Below are 20,671 nucleotides of genomic sequence, written 5' to 3'. Positions count from 1 at the left end.
TTCTCTAAAGCAAGCGAAACGACATTTCAGACGTGAACTTACACTTGCGTTTCTAGGTTATACGTAAACTTACACACGACGTTATCCGCGTATCGTTAAATGCCTTGTAAATATCTGTAGGCTATCACCTCATACCCAGCATACGCGCAACAAACATTTGGTTCTCATTTTTCTTGCGGGTTATAACTTTAACTTTTCCCATGACTAATATACATTAATTATTACAGGGGAGTATTATCGCCATCTTATATTGTTTTCTTAACGGAGAAGTTCAAACCGAGATTCGAAAATGTTGGCGAAACTGGCGTTGGAGTCACAGATTACCAGCAGCGTCGGGAAAGTTCTCTACATATCGTAGCGACGTCCAGATGACGTCAATTACTTACGCACATTCCATGGACAAAGGTGACGCACATGAAACGTCACTGTTATCGCCCAACAATAAACATGACCATGTTGATAATAAGCGCAGCTCTACCGCTAGCTGTGTCAGTGATCAGCAAACGAAGATAGGCGATTCTTCAAGGTTGATGTGTAACGGGAACGGTTCACCGAGTAAACAACTAGTTGTGTAAAGTGTATCTTTATTCACCTTTATATTCAAGTTTTCAGTTGATAAAAATATCAACTTATGTTCTGTTTCACAACAAAGTTGTTAATTGTTGCAATTCCCGAATAACGAACGGGACTATATCCCACAAGTTCCAACAACTTACATTCTCTTTTTATTACTTTTTTTGTTTACGAATTCACACCAGCCATGCGTACGTTTTTACTAGTATATAAAATAATGTCGAATTGTACATGCCACTTTAAGATATTTTATTATTAAAAGTGTTAAGTTGAAATTTAAGATACAAGAGGGTGGGTGAAAGCGTGACACCTTTAGCACATAACATTCAAACATCCTGATCGTGTTTTAAACAATCAACAACGGTCTATGAAAGACGTGAGAATACGGTTTTATTATTATTCTTTGAAGGTTCTTTGTTTGCTACCAAACGGAACAAAAATATTCTATCTTGCCTCACCCTATATTGTATAGTAGGGTGGAGGAAGATGATACATCTTTTCATTAATTTTCTTGTCCCATTTGGTATAGTAAACAAAATGAATTCAAAGAAATATAAAACCGTATTCTTTACGACTCCAATAGACCGTTGTTAATTGTTTTAAACACGATCAATATATTTGGACATTATTTGCTAAAGGTGTCCCATATTACCTCACCCTACTATATAACAACTCATAGACATTTTGACATCGTTGTAAAAACATTCTTGCCCAAATACACGGGATATTTAAATAACCATGAGCTCTTTGTACATTGTATATAATACTGTTTTGCCGTTTTGCATGTTGTTAATTTAAGATATGACAAATTATTTTTGTTGTTGTGTTCATTGGACTTACATGCGCTTGCATGTTGAGCAGAGTTCGTTATCGAAAACCGCTTATACAGTCCGCCCCGTATCTGTACACGTATTATATTTATCTCTGCACCCTCAACAATGCATAGATGATGCATTTCAGATTTGATCATTTCACCTAGTGTCTGATATTGAAAATATAACTTCAAAGTTAAGTTGGACAATTATTAAATTTTTAACATTGCCTGTGATAAGTATTGCCTGTAAAACTTAATTTTAAATACTTACACAGTTTTGTTGCTGTTACAATGAACTTCAAACTCAAATTTGTTTATTTATATAAGCCAAAATGTGATCTAAGCAGTAAAGCATAAAATTCTAATAAGTAAAGCATAAAAAAGCCCAGCGTATTCCCGTATAGACGTATATTCTAAACTATAGAGATGCTTGACATTATAGCGTAACCTAGTAGGCCTACTGATAAGCTGACCACGAATTAGTTGTTGTATTGGCTGAGAGTAAAGATACCGCGTTCACGTGAGCAGTGTGACGTCACCAGTACAAATTGAAATGACGATAGCTCGAAAAATGAGATTGTACCTTGAGCTCAAAAAGAACTATTTGGGCACCAATTACAAAATTTGAATTTTCCCTGTGTTGTTCTTTCTATTATCTTTTTGAAGGAGTTAAAAAGCCTTCAAAAATAATTAATCAACTTTCGTGAGAGATTGTGTGCTAGGCAATTTACGAAACGTCCTCGTTGATGCTGATGTACATAAAGTGGTTCAAACAACTAGTTTAACAAATAACTTTTTCATATTCACCTCATTCTTTCCTCTCCATTCGAGCCACGAAAGTAAGTTTTTATAAAGAATCGTTTTCTCCTATGTCTGTTTCACCAAACCAACACAAAACAAACCAATGTAATACAATAATTTACTACAGTTTAAATTACCACACCAAAACGTTCCTATGTACAAATTAATATGTAGAGAGCTTATCATCTATTTAAGCGCCAAATTCATTTCATTTGAAAAAAGGGTTCGGTTGGCGTTTTATTCCATGAGGTAGCTTGTGATATTCCCAAAATGTAAACGTATTGGCGATGTTGTTATTATTTCAAGTCTTAGATGTTATCACTGATATTAAAAATAGGAACTAAACTTTAAATTTTGTTTTATAAGTTAGAAGAAACGTATACATGGCTGGTGTGCATTGTAAAAATAAATAAAAATAACATAGTAGGATGGGGTACGAGCTGGAAGCCTTAAGGCTTAATCTAATATTGCCCAACACTTAAATATTTAAAATATATGACAGGTTTTAAGTGTAGAAAAAGAAAATGGTTTTTAAAAACTCAAAAGTACTAGTTTATCCCACCCTACTACAAGTGAATTCAAGTTGCTGGAACTATTGAAACTCTCGGAACATTCCCGTCGGGTATTTGTTAATTGCAACAATTAACAACTTTGTTGTGAAACAGAACATAAGTTGATATTTTTATCAACTGAAAACTTGAATATAAAGGTGAATAAAGATACACTTTACACAACTAGTTGTTTACTCGGTGAACCGTTCCCGTTACACATCAACCGTGAAGAATCGCCTATCTTCGTTTGCTGATCACTGACACAGCTAGCGGTAGAGCTGCGTTTATTATCAACATGGTCATGTTTATTGTTGGGTGATAACAGTGACGTTTCATGTGCGTCACCTTTGTCAATGGAATGTGCGTAAGTAATTGACGTCATCTGGACGTCGCTACGATATGTAGAGAACTTTCCCGACGCTGCTGGTAATCTGTGACTCCAACGCCAGTTTCGCCAACATTTTCGAATCTCGGTTTGAACTTCTCCGTTAAGAAAACAATATAGGATGGCGATAATACTCCCCTGTAATAATGAATGTATATTAGTCATGGGGGAAAAAATGAAGTTTGTTAGTCATAGGAAAGAAATTCACTTAAAGTTATGTAACTCGCTAAAAAAGGAGAATCAAATGTTTGTTGTTTGTATGCTGGGTATGAGGTGATAGCCTACAGTTATTTACAAGGCATTTAGAGATACGCGGATAACGATCGTTATGCAAGTTCACCTGTAACCAAGAAACAAAGTGAAAGTTCATGTTGACCTTGTTCGCATATATGCCCGTTTATCAATTCACTTTTTCATCAAACATCTGCTCTTTTTTCGTACTATAGTACTCGTTATTTTACGGTATACTCTACCTGCCTATTCATTTATTCTCTGCTGTCATTTTTATTTGAAATGATGCATGGTTAAGCAAACTATCAATTCAATAATTATTAAATGTTTCAATCTTACCTGCAACGACGTTAGTATGAGTTCAAATGCAAACTTTGTTTTTGTGATAGTACTGTTTGTTACCGAGTCACTGACGCCCATAAATATAATGTAATGAATGCCAAGTAAAGGAATAAGGGCAAGTGTGGAACGAGCAAGCCGATATTTGTAATCCGATCTCGTCATGTTGTTTGCCCTCAGCTTGGATACGATCATTCGTATAATGTTGATGAAAATTATAAAATTGATCTAAAAATGTAAGTATTCTAAATAAAGACTGGGGAATGCGCTTGATTGTCGAAATTATGAGCCACACATAAAAAATAACAAAGAAATAACCAACCGCAAACGGCGCAAAGTAACATACTTGAAAGCTTGTGAAAGTGTATTAACGAACTGTTTTAACGATTGTCGTTTTCCGACCACGCATAAGGATAAAGTAAGTTAAGTTCATTCATGTTTTTAGCTTCTAAATGTATTTTCAGCTACTAAAGGATTAATTGCTGTATATACTTACAGCAATTGATATGAGAATTGGGGCACTCAGTATCCACCAAGTTCGTAAAGCGTTGTAGATTTCCCAGCACCCAACATTTTCAAACGTTATCCGAAAAGCGACCCATATGCCAATCGGTATCCAAGGAGCGCCTGCATTTAAACTCAATTTGTAATTAACTCTTGTGTTGCATTAACAAGGTGGACTCCATGTTTTAAACAAGACTAGCAGGTGTCATTGTACTACAAAGGAATATTTGGTTATTCAACTTACCCCATCCGAATGCCATAAATATTGGAAAGTATTTGTATTCCGTCATCACAAACACTAGTAGTAACTGAAGATATACGCCTTCAACCAACAACCAGAAGTAATTGGCAATTATGGCATAATGCATTAAAGTTATTACTAGTCGACAGCTGACCTGCAGAAATATGAAGTGTAACGCAAAGTTAGTTCGTATATTATGGCACGGGTCAAAGTTTTAGTAAGATTAAGATTATTATATTCCATCTAGGCATTTCAGAGAAATGGTCGCAAGTTAATGCTCAATATACTTTATTGAGCACATTATTGAACAAGTAAATGATCTTGTAGAATAAGCAATTGTTCTTATTATTTGAAAGATTTTTTTCATTTCAATTTTTAATTCATTTAAAGAGGCATACCAAATAAAAACGAGCACACGGAAATATCTTCATTTTGATCATTTAGATCAACTTTAATTACTCGAAATCTGCAGTATGTTAAGTTACACGTCAAATAAAACTAAAAAGGTTTATGTATGATATGATTATTGAAACACTTACGTGCTCAATAAAAAAAATAATGTTTTACACAAAGTTCAAGCAGCAGCATGTCTGATAATGTAACAATATTGAATGTGCTGGGCGTTTTAGGGTTAATTGATTATGATCGCGTATATGGTTTCGATCAACAATTCCTAGAATGGGCGGATTTGTTTTGCACTATCACTTTATCGATATTGCATGTGAGGTAACCGGCATACCTAAATACTGATTGGCGTTGGCAAAATCGGATAGTCTTGGTCTTGTTGATATGCCAAGGTTGTTAAGTAGTGTTTTACATAACTTAGTAATATAAGGTGACGTCAAGTCGGTACTTCACTCAGCTCGAGATACTGAAGTGGTATTTGGTGCCACAAACCTCTCTGCTTTGATGAACTACTTTAACTTCTATATCGTGAAAATATACTATATTCGACAGATTTCACTGCTTGTAAGCGCCTTACCATATACAGACCACAGCGAAGAATGCGCGCAAGCCTGTACTACCTGTCTCAAAGGAGTTATTCAAAAAACAAATCACATGTTTTATAAACAAACAATTGTGATAAATTTCGCCTATAAAACCATGGGTGTATTTGTAGGTAGGTATGTCCTATAGTTTATTTAAGAAACAGTGACTGTTTCAAATGTGTCGTGGTAAAGAAAATATTTTTATGGATACATTTACGCATTATACTAACCATTAGTCCATCAGTTCCAGCCACATCGTCACAATATTGCGACATTTCCATTTGGGTAAGGTTGGTTTGACCAACGGCGTAATGATCTTCTAGTACTTTGTCTTTAACCATGACTGCCACGTAGCGAACGATGAATGATAACATTAGGTTCATGTGGATATAGTTTCTGGTGCAATGAAGCTTTCTGTAATAAATTCAAATAAATCAAATGGTAAATAAAAATCTTCTTGCGGGAAAATAGCAGACACTCACTTGAAAAACATTAGAATGAATAATGCAATGACCATGCACACAAGGGAAAAGATGTAGCCCGCCGTGTATATCTTTATTACTACGTCAAAAATCTGCGGATAAAAAAGCACCAATTATTATTTTTAGTGTGGCTATACAGATAAAGAAGATAGTTTCCTACGTACATCGTTGTGTTTTGGTCCCCCCTCAAGTGGTCCAAGCTCGTATTGAAGTCCATTTGTTGCCACATCACATTGTATTCTGTTCACCCACTGAACACTTTGTCCTGTGTCATTTCGAACCATCCAAGAACCATCGAATTCACAAAATCGATACGCAACAAGCGATTCTTGTAAATGAATTACTTCGTTAAAAGATACGTCGTAACAAAACCTTAAAAATATTTTGTGGGCCTTTCTTGTATCTTAGGTTTAAATAATCTTTGTCTGGCGGAACCAACAAAAGCAATGCAAGTCATATTATAAGGTGATTCCCGCTTAACCTTCCGTGCCCTTAGTTTAACTTGGCAAGCCTTCATTTGCACCACAATGATAACAATCATAACGTTTGTGCCTGCTAATGTATTCCCAGAAAATAACCCGACACAAGACGACCTTTGCATAGCACGAGATTTAGATTGCAAGATTACGATATAGGAGATTGTCAAGCAAGTGTGCGCCACTAATGTAAACAATGTTCCGCAGGAAGCAAACGTTCAGATAAGAGAGAGGGTTTTTTTCTCCCACGTTCTAATCGACAAGAATCTCACTGAAGATGCTTACGTGTGGACGTGGTCTAATACTTTAAATGCAAACGACCACATATCCACGATTTAAAACAAGTTGTACCATACAAAGCCATGGATATAATAGATAATATAAAGCAATAAATATTCCTGGTCTATCTATATTTACCATTTCTCCATTCAATATAGGAAGGACAAGGTTCAGTGGATAGCTGTCCAGCTGGAGTATGAGGCCAACATATTTGTCTATCAAAGAAACCAGGACAGAACGTTTCTGTAAAGAAAAAATTCTGGTTAAATTTTACTGTAAGACTACTTTAGTACAATCTTGCGTTCCCTTGGCCCTGCACATTATAATTTTTATATATTTGAGTAATATTATTAAACATGCTTACGGTTTTCAAAGTTTTTCAATGTTTCGTTAAGGCTTTTTTCGCATTGTTCCTTGTATTTCATGTATTTGCACATTGTTTGGTGGACTTCTTCTGGTTTTGTCTGAAAAAAAAGTATTTTGTAATTAAAGGTAAAATAACGAAAAAATAAACTGAAGACAGTCTTAGAACGATGGCACCATCAAAAACCACTTCATTTTATTTCTATGGTTCACTTTGAGCTGTCTAAAATGTCAGCCATACATGAAAAATCCTAAAGAATTATCACACAAATCAACATAGGTGTTTTTAACGAACACGGGATGTATGTAACAGAAGATATCTGTTATAACGTCTGTCTTTGTACCGCCGCGTAAGCATTACTAAGTTACACCCATTAATTGAAGTCGCTTCGGAACTGGCTTTAAACATAATTTCATCACATCCCAGACATTGTTTTTAATTTGTTTCTAATTTTAGTTTTTGATTGAATTCATAGAAGGTCAAGTCGGGTGATTCTTGGAAAACGCGATTACGAGCAAATAATTTTGTATTTTTCTATTTTCTAAAAAATCCTCGGACTCAAATTGCTTCTGGCACGCAACACCAAAATTCTCTGAAGGATTATCTGGATTAACGACCAGTGATGTAAACATTACAACTACAACGGTATAGTAATACTCCAGCCATTTCACATTAAACTGGCGTAGTTGCCGATATGTGTGTTCGCAAAGTGTTGCAGTTTGCCATTTCTTGGTTGCTTTAAAGATTGAAACTATCAAGTGGTGCGGCTTAACTACAAATGTTTGTGGTGTATACATATACGCCGCCACGACTGTTTCTACGAATGCGACCAAATTCGTCTTATTCCTTATTCGTACAAAAGTATAGCAGACAACTCAGCGGACATGCTATCACATCAGACATCAGCATGTAAGTCGTAATAAGCCTATGATGCTTTTGGATAGAAAGTACGTTATTGTAGTATATGACGGTATACATTATTTGTTCATCATTGTGTTTGCAATATGCAGCTTCGACCCCTAATTATAAGATACAATTTATAATGCACCTGGTGCCACGTTAAGCAAAATATTTCGTTCTAAAGAAATTACAAAATATCGAGAAACAAAAGACGATCGAAGATTTAAACCTGTGGAAAAAAGCAATCTGCAGGTGGTTGCTGGTTGCCACTGTAATCGAGATATTCGTCATTGTAGTAGTCGCTATCATATGCGCTACCAGCGTCTTCTATGACATAATCTTGTGTTAAGTTGAAACATCTGTCTCCTAACGACTCTTCGATTAGTTGTTCTAATACAGCAGGATAGTCACTTTCGTTTGGCATCGCACTTATACAACAGACCCTGACTTAAATTGTAAATGGAAAATATTTTTTTAAATTGTCTGTTTAATTTTAGTTCTAATGAAACTGAATAATAATTTCTGAAAAAACTCAAAGCCTTTTTAAAGAGCATTTAAATTCAGAGACACGTTTTTCAGTTTATGACGAATTTGAACAACGTTCCACTAAATATAAAGATAAAGCCCGCACGACACAACTTCTTTGCGTCGCCTTTTTCGCGTTGAACTCTATGTACTGATGTGACCTGCGTCGGTACGCCTCCTGTAGCAACTTTACTTCATAGTTGTTTGCTTTCGGTCGTCAGTTATTCTACTGAGTGGGTAAGAATTTACGGGACACTGTTTCGGACACAAACAGTTGGTTGAGCAATCGCGTGTAGTGTTTCTTCGGCCAAAATATAATTGTTAATTTATTTCACCTAAACAGATCGTAAGATATAGGAGGATGGGGGAAGATGAGACACACATTTTTATTCGATCGGCCCATTTGGTAGTAAACAAAGAATATTCAAAAAATATAAAACCGTATCCCCACGATTCCCATAGACCGTTGTTAATTGTTTAAAACACGATCACGATATTTTTATATTATGGGCTACAGGTGCCCCATCTGCCCCGACCCTACTATATGTGTGAATTGTGAATTAGAGCGCTGCGCATTCTCCTTGCAATCTTTGTATTATACACTGAAAACATTTAAACCTATTTCCCTGCGTTCTAAAACTAGCAAGTACTACACTGACGTAACAAAAAATATAAAATCCATTTAAATTTGAGATTACCGAAGTGTAGTGTCGCTCTGCGTTTAATATAAATATAAATATGGCATTTAATCTCTATATTATCCTTAGGATAACGAAAAAGTACGTCATTGTGGAGACATTAATTGGAACAATATCAGACGAAGAAAACAACATACGTTTGAGCAGATAGGTTTTCCCACCCAACATTAAACAGGTGATTATATGGCGCCATCAACAAAGACTTTTTGTCTCCATTTTTATCACAACGCTAAAATAACCGCATATATACGGCAACAAATGAAAAATAAGGTTTAGGTTTGCTAAAACAGTTTGACATCAAAATAAAATAAAAATCGTTTCAAAAAAGAAAAGGAGCATAAAACGTGCAATAATTTGCCAATTTCTACTCAATTGAAACTGAAGGCAGATTATAAGACGCGTTCTTCGTTTTAATCTGATTTGATGATGTTTATTACGTACGTAAATACACGAAACAAAACTTAACCTGCATCATGAATAACATTAACTTGAACAGTATTATCCGACCAATGACACAGTTGATTAGCACGTACGTCTCTTTTTATTATACCATCGTTTGAGCTTGAAATTTGTATCTTTCGTAGCGCAAAATCCTTACATTCATTATATGGTATATCGGGTGGAGAAGGTTGGCAAATCTTTTTACTCTATTTACTCGTCTCGTTTGGAAGTAAACAAGGAACATTAAGAAAATTATAAAACCAAATCCACACGACTCTCCATTGTTAATTGTTTAAAACCGACCACGATGTTTAGATATTCTGTGCAAAAGGTGTCCCATCTTTCCCCACCGTACTATAATATAATTATTAATTACCAAACATTAAAAGCATTTACTCGACATGTATATCAACATTAAGTTACTAAAGCCCGGAAAGAATTTGTTTTATTATAAATACTTCGTTATTATACTTTGAAACCACAAGACAGTGACGACGTTGATCGTTTAACATTATTAACCATGCTTCATCGTTCAACAATTTTTATTCCAGCGCTTGGGTTTTTTTAGGCGGCACATGGGGTTTATTATTAATTTTTAGAAACGAAGGGAGTATTCAATACATTGAAAAGAATTCGTTGCTTGCCGTTTCTCGGAAAGCACATTAAGTACAAATATTTAGTTCAACAAGCTGTTGTGTTTTGCCTAAAGATTGCGATTATATCTTTTATGCTAATCTAAAGCGCAAGAGCACGATACGTTCCAATTTTGGGCAAATTTTATTAATTCTGAATTTACATTTAGTTCCCTTCTAGAATAATGCAAAAAAGTAAACCACTTTTACTTTTTAATATTTTCAAAATTTAATAAAGATATATAGTTTAAAATTAGATTTAGTACTGCGGGGAAAGATGGGATACCTTTAACCCTTAATATCGAAATATTCTGATTGTGTTTTAAACAAATAACAACGGCCTATGAAAGTCGTGAGGATATAAGGTTTAAAAATTATTTCATTGTTCTGCTTTTTTTACTATTAAGCGAGACGAAAAAATAGAACGAAATGTGTCCCATCTCCCCCACCCTACTATATATCATTTAAAAAGAGATCATACATTTGAAAAAAAGTCATATCAGATAAATTATCGGATTTTACAGTTAAACAAGTGGAGAACGACAGCTGACCCTTTCGTGGACACGAGTAATCTTAAAATGATAAAAATGAACTTACTTGAGGCAGGTTCAACATCATCAGAATGATTCCAGTTATAAAGTAAAACTTGGAAGCTTGCTTCCCGATGTTGACTGTACCGCTGTTTGGACGAGACTTGTTTCTGGAAGTGGAACGTTGAAATAAAACTGATGACAGAGTCGGTTTCTTTCCTCTTCCTTGCTGATATTGATCGAAGAGCTTTTGTATCGCTTTGCTTTGACGCTCTGCCCTAATAGCAAGAAAAATCGGTGCCTATTGTGTTTACAGTGGATACGAATATGTTTTATATCGAACAAATACACAATAATGTAAAATAATTAAGGTTGAATGAATGAATAAATGAATTTATTTTGTCTCTGCGGTCTCGGTAACCAACATCGTGGGAGTTTGCAAAGGCGGAAAGACAAAACGCAATTATTTTCACTTTAATGTTTGAGCGTATAAGTGCACAGGTAAATATTAAAATATTAGGTTTACATATTTTGGAATATTCAACATTTGAATTGAATCAATGAAGGTAACTTGCATTATTCTCGCTTGGTCGGAAAACTACAATCGTTAAAACACGGGGTTCATACACCTCGTACAAGTTCACAAGTTAGTGTGGCTATTATCTGTGTGTATTTTTCTAATAATTTGTAAACCCAATAGTGACCACTGGGTTGGAGCAAATGTCGTTAGGTGTCATGCCCACAATAATGGCAGCAGCAACGAGCCTTTAACCCATTACCCCTGGGTTAGCGACAGATGTTGTAACCAATTTGCCGAACTATAATAGATAATAATTATAAGGGATATTTAACAACACAAACATTCATTACCCAACGGAAGGCGATTTTGGTATTTTATTCAAGTTCTACGACAAGGATAATTAGTTATGATTTCATCCCCAGAGAGAACGGAAATCGTTAATCTTCGATTCTATTTGGCTATGTATACGTTGGAAGAGTAAAGGTATTTATTGATTTACCATTGATTGTATTCATCTTGTGGGTGCGACGAACGAGATGTTATCGCACGCGACTGACACGCATAAAACGCTTATTCTCTCTTGACCTTTCCTCAGTAAGTGTGTTATAGGCTGGTTTTATAAAATACATAGGTAACTTCTTAAGAAATTGTACTAATTCAGTCTGTCACACTAAACAAAAGAAACGGTTATTACGTTCATATTATCTACTACAAACTACCAGTATGTTATGTGTTGGTTCAAGCTTTGACAAGTATATTTACCACAAGTTTGTTGCTGCACACATTTTAGTAATCAGTTCAGATCCGGGAAATTACGCGTAAACTTCGTCTTATAATTCGTCTTATAAGTTATAACAGCTTTGGCGCACTGTCTGGTAGGCCGTGCTTCAGTGACGTCTAACGTGTAAAGTATAAGCATATTTTCTCTGTATAAATAACCATAGTGGTAAGTTCTGTTTGTTTTTATTTAAACCTAAACAAAATTCGAGTTTATGTCACAACAAATACAGATATAACTCAGATGAGTGGTGGCAAACGAAACAATTAAGTAATTGTTACGTAATATTAAATTAACTGTTACAAACAAGAACTCTTGAATACATTTGAATCTGGTATGAAACAATATTAAATATGTAACAACTAACACAAGAAACCGAATTGCTAAACTGTGACACACAAGGTGTCGGCAGTTAGCACTTCACATTCGCGCACGTTCGTTAATGCAGACAGGCCGAGAATTCTTAGAATCAGGCTGAGTGAGAAAATTCTCCAAACCAGCTAAGTTTATCAGATAATCAACCCTTCATCATGAATTCTGGTATGTTATTATGTGCCAATATTTTGATATGTTTTGCAGGAAAGGTAACAGCAGATTTTTTGTTATACATATATAAAAAAATTTTTATTAAATTTTAACAACTTTTAGTAAAATCCAACCAAACAGTAATTTAGTATATCGTAAGGCCTAGCATATCATATAAAGTAGAGTTTAATTGTTATAGTATTTTGTACCTGTATCTACAATTAATGCATAAGAGAAACGACTCGTAATTGCTGCACTTACAGCTAAGTAATATACTTTACCAACGAAAGTGGAAACGAACGTTTATCAATTTTAATGTACTTGAGACCAAAGTTTACAAACTCCACATTTTGCACGACAGTCTAGGGCCCTAAAGTGTAGGCGTTAACTCAGCCACAATATGTTCTAATCTGCAAAACAATCGTTGTCTTGCTAAAATCGTCGATGTTTCACGCCGCAACAATGTGGTCATTTAAGCCAAACGAACGAGGTCACTTAGTAATTAAGTTCGACATTGAATCATTTAAGTTTAAAGGTAGTTTTTCGATTGATTTGTAAAAAATCAATTTAGTGGAGTTGTTTATTGGACCTCGAAAATCTATGAAAAATGACAATTGTTTTGTGACATATTTATTTAACAAACTTTTAGCGTATCCATGTATAGTAGGGTGGGAGAAGACAAAATATCCTGATCATTTTTTCAACAACTAACAACGGTCTATGGGGAGTCATAAGAATACACTTTTAATTTTTTATGTTCTCTGTTTATTACTAAACTAGACGAGATAATAGAATGAAAAGGTGGCACATATCTTTCCCCACCCTACTATACATTGAATATTCTTGAATGGTTCGTAATATTTAGTTTAAAGCTTAATGATCCAGGACACAGGTTCTAAATATTTAATTTTATCTTACAACAATCTGTTACGAGATACTAAATCTAAAAAAGAAAAAGTGTTTTGATTAAATTGGTCACCGCCGTGTGTGTACATTAATCTATTATGCAAAAAATGAAAATTACAACTCTATAGCGCTTTAATATTTAACGTCAAACAGCAAATAAAAGACATGTATGGATGTTTTATTAAAATTAAGCAGGTAAGATATATGTTTCACTATTGTTTCTGGTATATCTGCCAATTCTACACTCTATGCAACCCCTCAAATAGGCAACATAGTGTCGGGTAAAAGTAACACCATCTGAATAATACCAAGTCCGACGCATAATGGTTAGCGCGCCTGCCTATAACCAATAGCAATAGTTAATTGGTTCAAGGCTTGTCGCTGCTACTGTTGTGGGCGTTTGTGTCCTTAGGTAAGACACTTTACGGCAATTGGTTCTCCAAATTATCAGCCATATATTAAAAAAAACGAAAAGATCCCCTCAAAAAATATTCACCCACAAAGTAACATACATGGTAACTCGTCAGCTGGCACGAGGTATGTGCACACCCGTGTTATAACGCCTGTCGTTTTCCGGTCACCCGAGGATAAAGTAAGTTACATTTAATTTAATATATTTTGCAAAATTGATGCAACTACAAGCGAGAGTATGAAGACGTAGCAGTAGCAACATTTATATACTACAATGAAGTAATAGACGGGACAGTCTCTTTTCTTGTACCGTTTGGTATAGTAAACATTGAATGTTCACAGAATTCTACAACCATATTCCTACGAATCGAGCGTTCTTAAATGTTGAAACACAATCAGGGAGCTAACGATATCCTATCTTACTGTACAGTACTATGTTTAATTTACTGGGAATGAGCAGATTTGAATCAATAATTCAAAAGACTTCTATGAGAGGACTTTGTTTTTTAGGAAAGTTTACAATATACCAAACCTAAATATTTTAATGGATGTTTGTAACTTTATGGTATAGTACTTATACCGCAATAGACTCTCAGTTTCAGTCAGTGGTAAAAAGTTTCTTTATACTTAGGCCAATGCAATGTTTCATTCGACAGTTTACAGGTTCACGATTTTTGCTTTCTTGTTTAAACCCCATCCGAAGTATTTAAAGAATTGATTCTGCTGAAAACGTTCTGCGGTATAAAGAATTAACCATGTGGAAAACGCAAAACTGATTTCTCACGGTGCGGGGATTATTTTATTTGATAAGAGAGAAACCAGGAATTATAAAAACCGCATTTTACCAGTGATATACGCTTATGCAGGGCTCGGGATTGATTAACATTTTTATTATGATGAAGCTGAGCCATTAATTTTGTTGTTTTGACAAACGAACAGCATTTAAATCCCAACTTGTGGTAATTTTTGACTACAGTTTTGTAAAATCATGTTTTAAAACACATGTTGAAAAATCAAAAAAGATAAAAAGATATTAAAACTTACTTCATTTCTTTGTCGCACGACACGTCGTCCATATTCAGTTTTGGAAGCTGCATCCGGACATTCAAAACTTAGAATAAACAATTGCCTATTGATTTATTACCTATACGAGAGTCTGAAACCAAGTTATATGGTAGCAATTATTAGTTATATGATAAACTAAGAACATCCGAAGTGCCCCATGTGTGTAATTATCGATTGCTACAATTGAGCACAAACATGCCTCCCTTTGAACTACATAAAAAATAGACATAAGTGTTTCGTTTTTGTCAACATTTGCTATTCTGTCTTTACATTTCCGTGAATTAATGAAGCGTCTTGCTGTGTTGTGTGACACCTGGTCTGCTGTTCCTCACATTATTTACTCAAAGCAATCTCTCACATTCTTGAAGAAAAAGACAAACACAGGGGAATAGCCTATGCGAATCTAAACAAACAGTCAATGCACAAAAAGTTTTCTGCACAATTTTAATAGTAACAGATTTCCACAGAACACAACCTTTTCTAACACAGTATCGCCTACAAGACCGTCAACAATCTAATTATGTAACGAATGTAGTTGTGTTAGCGCACGTAACAAGACTGAATATGAATTATTCATGTCGCTCAGGTTTCTGCGAATATTCCCACCGATGCAAGATCGCGAATTAAAGGCTTGATTAGACTTGATGAAGTAGACGATGTATTATTCCCAAGAATCATCTTTCCATTTCGGTGTAATCCTATAAAACTTGCATGTGTTTTATTTTGAAATTTTGTGATGTAAACTTTATTGGCGAGATGGTATAAGCATGTTTGTATGTGCTAAATTATATAAGGTGATGACTAATTTGTTTTGTTTAATGTGGAAACAAAACTTAGAGTGAAGTTGAAACATCTACAGATTGCTTATAAAATTAAAAAAACAAATTAAATATTACGGTAGGTTGGGGAAATGGGACACCTTTTTTATTTTATTCTTATTTGGTATAGTTCGTTATATTTGGTAGGAAAGAACACGCATTCTTACGACTCCCATAGACTATAATTGTTTAAAACACGATCAGGATATTGGATATTATGTGCTAAATGTGTCCCCCACCATTTTTATACATTTAATAAGTAAGTTTAACAAAACAAGTTGAAAGTCATAAAAAAGGTTTTAACTTTTCGTCCGCAAACACTGACAGGTACTTGGTCTACCCGAAAATTATTCTGCATTAGCAAAGCCAAAATCAATAGTCCAGTTTCTCACTACCTTTATCCAGGTAGACTTCAGATCAGGTATAATGACAGCATGGTAGATGCAACAACATTGATTATTTAAAATTTTCCCACTCTGATAACGTGCGTCATGGTATCAAGCAAAACTTACTTTCGCAAAAATATATGAAATAGACACAACTAATAATAGTCTGTTTAGCAATTTTAAACATTTTGCAGCAAAAAGAAGTCCAACATGGCCAAAAGTTAAAAACAAGTCGGACGGTATTTTTCCTTCCATTGTATATCAGATACGGCTATTGTTTTATAACAATGACTGTTTCTAATATTACAATAGTAACCCGTCTGACTAAAAGGCGTCTGAATAACTACGCTAAATAAACGTATCGCGTATTGTTGCAAATAAATATAAAATGAACAGAATACATAACACAAAGGACAGCGAAGAATTGAATGCTCAATATAAGACAACCATGATACTAATTTTTTTAACTTTCGTGTATCAATTTTTTTGCCGCCATCTTGTTTTGATCAAACGTTTTATGTGCAATTTGTGACGTCATTAAGTCACCCGAGAACGCCTAACTAAATGCACTTGCAGACAGTATTGATCCGACGGTGCCCGTAACTTTGTCTTAGGCGTCCTTTTTTCAACGTGTACAAGAAACCTCAACATGCAGCCAAAATGTTATATGCGGTAAAAGCGGTCACGAGGCGCATGAAACATGGCATTCGTAGAATAACGAGCGTTGTTGCTTGCTCATGTGCAGAATTAACTGCAGTTGGTTGTAATATGGCCTATATTAAGCACTAAAGCAAAAAAAAATGGTATTTTTATTTTTTTGTTTCTTAGTCTATAATTAAGTGTGACGCTGTCAGTTTACATCGGTCCAAAGAGATAACAAAGCGTTCCTTTAAAAATCATCAACTAAATTAAGTTATTTGCACATCGTAAAATGTATCCAACTTAACATTCACTTAAATGAAGATATAACCGACAACACTAGCCCCAAAGCAATACTGTTTACGTAAAAGGAAAGGTGTACAGAGTAAATTAAAAATACAAGTATTTTGTTTTAAATAAGAGGCAAAAGTGTTCGTATGGCGATATGGAAACAGTTGATCGTTAAATATAAACGCAGCAACAGTCACGGTTCGTCAGTTTAACGACTATCGAGATGAAACAATTTTTGTTTGATTTTGGAGCAAGATTTATATCTAACTCGTCTTTACGCGACAACACGAAGCAATTCTCTTTCTAGCAAAGTTTTCTCTAAGATTTTCTATTCGGTCAACTTGTGAGGTAACAATCACTTTGCGACTTGTGAGTTTTCTCTGTCACTAAAATCGTATGTATATATAAATTGTAAAAAATAATTATTTTGTTACTAAACATAGAAAACTAACCAAAAATCCCAAACTGATCAATTTAAACTTGCTTGCTTATTTGTATGTTGTAGTTGTTTCTATAATAACGTAGCATGAGGCGCTTAGTCTCAATATTGACACAACAATAACTACACAAAGACGAATCAGCACTTCTCATCTTGCTTATTGCTACTACTATATAATATTATAACTATAAAACATTTCTACGTTTACGAAAGATATATTTATGATATAACAACTCGCAAATTCACAATGCTTGTGAGAACAATGTATCCAGTCCAAAACTGTACTGATATATAACTATAATAACTTCAGTTTCGACCTCTACGGTGTATTGTCCTCAACGTTATGTTTTGATTGGCCTCAAGGACCCGCTTCGTTCTCGTCAAGCGACATATTGCGCGCATCTAGTTTTATATGATGGCCTCTTAAAACAAGCACATGTGGCCCACAAGAGTTTGACTTGGTTCACATAGTCAATATTATAATTTTTTTAAACAACATTCGGCATTCTACTATTAACATCTAACTCTCGTGATTTAAGTTTTATTCACATAGAAAACTAAACCATTCCTGATATTGACACAAAATCATGGCTGGAACTGTTCCAAAACAATCTAACAACTTGCCAAATTAATTTCCATGAATTTGTGTCTGAAACCACTATTCGTTATACGAATGGGGAACTTTTATATCACAAGATTTCGCCTCAAATGTTATCCGATCGAATGGCTGCAAATATGGGTCGTCGATCACGCACGTTACTAACCTTGTATACAAAACAATGTAACGTGCATTGCAACACTAGTTAAATGTAAGGCACGGGTAAAATGATTACAGAATTGCTCAAAGGTATGACATTTATCGCGATGTCTTCGGGCAGAATTGGTTCTTTTTCTCAATTAACTTGCGACACTCAGTAGTCGCACAAACCGCGACCAAGCGGATCGTTTCTAGCATTGAAGCCGAATGTTTGTAAGCGACCTTTATGTGAAGCGCGGAATATAGACATTATGGCTACCATCCTTGTTATGATTGATGTAGTTACGTTATATTCCGACCCCTACGAATACTTAGCTTTCAATATTTAAACAACAAATGCAACATCCTGAAAATCTTCGCAATTTAAACTTCAACATAATATTGAGACGTTAACTTATAACCAACATTAATTCTATGTTTAACAACTTTACCAAAACACTTCCTATAACTTCCTTTCACTTCTTATGGCTAACCAGGGTGTCTGCCTTTTGTTTTGTGAGCCACAAATTTAATCAATAATTGTTGACTTAACCTGTAAAAACACTTTCACCAGATTCCATTAACGGGTTTAAACTGCCCGTAACCAAATACAATAATAACTAGTGACCCAGAACTAAGCAACTGATTTGTTTTCTAAGAGAGAGAAAATAGGCTGACAGCAACAAAACTGCTAGCAACGACCTAAACCTTCTTCTTGCTAAAGAATTACAAGCAAACTTGGTTTACTCACAAACTAATCTTTCACGGTAGAATCTGGCTAAAATATTATGGCTTCCCTTGTTTAACGAGTACAAAGATAAAGGTTAACCTGATCGCTTGTAACACATGCGAATCCAACATTGTTTGACAAAAACATAAAACATACTTTATAATGATGGTGTAATATTTTTTGTAGTGCATAAATACAAATAAGCTTTACTATCAAGCATCTTTATAATTGCAATATTCACATATGATGTATGAAATCTGTTGGTTGAATGAGATGAACAATGTACATTCAATACACGTTTACGCTACCGTGCCTGTCTCTCGCGCAACCTAAGTTTAATTACTGACATGATATATTAGAAATGAGTAATGTACTTATATGGATTGGAATTTCCCGACTGAACCCAATGTAATAATTTTCCATGCAGATATAAATAGCATAATCGTGATGTAGCGATATACTTGGATTTCCATTTACGAATTTTAGAGTTGTCCCAAATTAACGTCGTGTTTATGGGTTAGCTGCTTTGACGCACGTAGAACAAGTTGGAGGCTGAAAAAATGCTTTCCGATGTTTCCAAAACCTATAATCCGTCTTTAAATAAACCACCTCATTTGGGTATACGTTATCTGAATCATTATCAGCCGGTTAATATAATTACAAGTTTCAAGTACGAACAACTGTTTAGTGGGAACTTAATTCAAATACTTATACGTGATTGCGGTAAAAAACCATTACGTTCACTCATGCTGATAAACACCTTCTATTTTGCAACTATTTATAGTTGGATGAAACTCCCTCTACAATTTGTCAGGATTAGGCTTGTTATTTATTAGTTTCAACTATAGGTACTTGGTATAAGTTACTTGTATATCACTAATGAATAAAGCTTTCAAAAATATACCTTTCAAACCTTGCTTTTTATAAAATGGTACATGGCTAATAACAAACGAATAGTTGCAAAACGTATTTACGACCTAGTTTGATGATAACTTTCTTATTTTGTCTTAACTTTAAATGAGAACCGATCTACTGCAGCTTCGCTACTGTAACAAAAATGTTAAGAACGTGAACATATTTTGTGACATTTAAGTATTATTTATCGCAATACAGGTAAGGCCATATATGGCTATGCATAAGATGGAACGTTAAGCTCCACAGTGATGGTTGATCGGCGATGGATTTGAAAATTTCAACGTGGACTCTCAATTACTCAGATAAGCTGCGTCAGTAAATAAACACAACAGCAAACATCTGCGTACAAAGCCAGCGTAGTTTGTATTTTACCTTTACATGGCTTAAGACGCCTACTAAGACTAATTGGTCAAGGCTCTTAAGTGAACGTAACATCATACATTTTGTGATAATTGAAAAGTTGAACGTGGTATTAAAATTTATAGAAGTTACTTTCCTAAATACGTTTTACATTTCTCATACAGGTCAATACAACTAGACTACTCTTGCTCATTCCTTACTTCTATAGCGGCATGTTTGCGCTACTACGGATTATCCAAAAGTTGTCCTGATACGAAACCAGAGCCGTTTACCGTCCCTATTACAGCTTTGCCGCAAATCATAGTAAGTTCAAACGACAGAGGAACGCTGTAACCCAACACCGCTGTTTTCGGGAGAGCTTACAGACTATTGTGGAATCTCTATAGCGTTTTTGCTC

General features: G+C 34.8%; 2 protein-coding genes and 1 long non-coding RNA gene across 7 annotated transcripts in view; 2 read left to right on the top strand and 1 right to left on the bottom strand.

Moving 5' to 3' along the window:
• Window positions 1–1,594, top strand: part of LOC149739554 (glucagon-like peptide 1 receptor) — a 29,406-nt gene extending 27,812 nt beyond the window's left edge. For 2 of the 3 annotated variants that reach the window (XM_089872236.1, XM_089872235.1), the window contains exon 11: window positions 228–1,594. In XM_089872236.1, the coding sequence (XP_089728362.1) occupies window positions 228–575 (348 nt within the window). In that variant the 3' untranslated portion in view covers window positions 576–1,594. The remainder of the gene's footprint in view (window positions 1–227) is intronic. The other variant, XM_089872238.1, reaches the window with a different exon arrangement.
• A 695-nt stretch (window positions 1,595–2,289) lies between these two features.
• On the bottom strand, window positions 2,290–15,085 carry LOC149739552 (glucagon-like peptide 1 receptor). Of its 3 annotated transcripts, XM_089872241.1 has the most exons (12): window positions 14,940–15,085; window positions 11,775–11,885; window positions 10,823–11,033; window positions 7,030–7,129; window positions 6,804–6,908; window positions 6,075–6,238; window positions 5,911–6,002; window positions 5,659–5,842; window positions 4,443–4,593; window positions 4,191–4,321; window positions 3,695–3,922; window positions 2,290–3,262 (listed from the first exon to the last, which is right to left on the bottom strand). In XM_089872241.1, the coding sequence occupies exons 3-12, from the start codon at window positions 10,841–10,843 to the stop codon at window positions 2,915–2,917; spliced, it is 1,524 nt and encodes a 507-aa protein (XP_089728367.1). In that variant the 5' UTR covers window positions 10,844–11,033; window positions 11,775–11,885; window positions 14,940–15,085; the 3' UTR covers window positions 2,290–2,914. The 3 variants fall into 3 exon arrangements, with proteins under 3 accessions (XP_089728367.1, XP_089728365.1, XP_089728366.1); XM_089872239.1 differs by lacking the exon at window positions 11,775–11,885; XM_089872240.1 differs by lacking the exons at window positions 10,823–11,033; window positions 11,775–11,885; window positions 14,940–15,085 and adding an exon at window positions 8,159–9,257.
• Window positions 7,364–10,885, top strand: LOC149739553 (uncharacterized). The gene is made up of 3 exons (XR_016384400.1): window positions 7,364–7,938; window positions 9,222–9,327; window positions 10,750–10,885. It is a non-coding gene; the product is annotated as an uncharacterized LOC149739553 (long non-coding RNA).
• Window positions 15,086–20,671: the final 5,586 nt, after the last annotated feature.

The sequence above is a fragment of the Ciona robusta genome, chromosome 2 (genome assembly GCF_009617815.1).
Source record: "Ciona robusta chromosome 2, ASM961781v2".
Lineage (NCBI taxonomy): Eukaryota > Metazoa > Chordata > Ascidiacea > Phlebobranchia > Cionidae > Ciona > Ciona robusta.
This window is presented reverse-complemented; position numbering and strand designations above follow the sequence as displayed.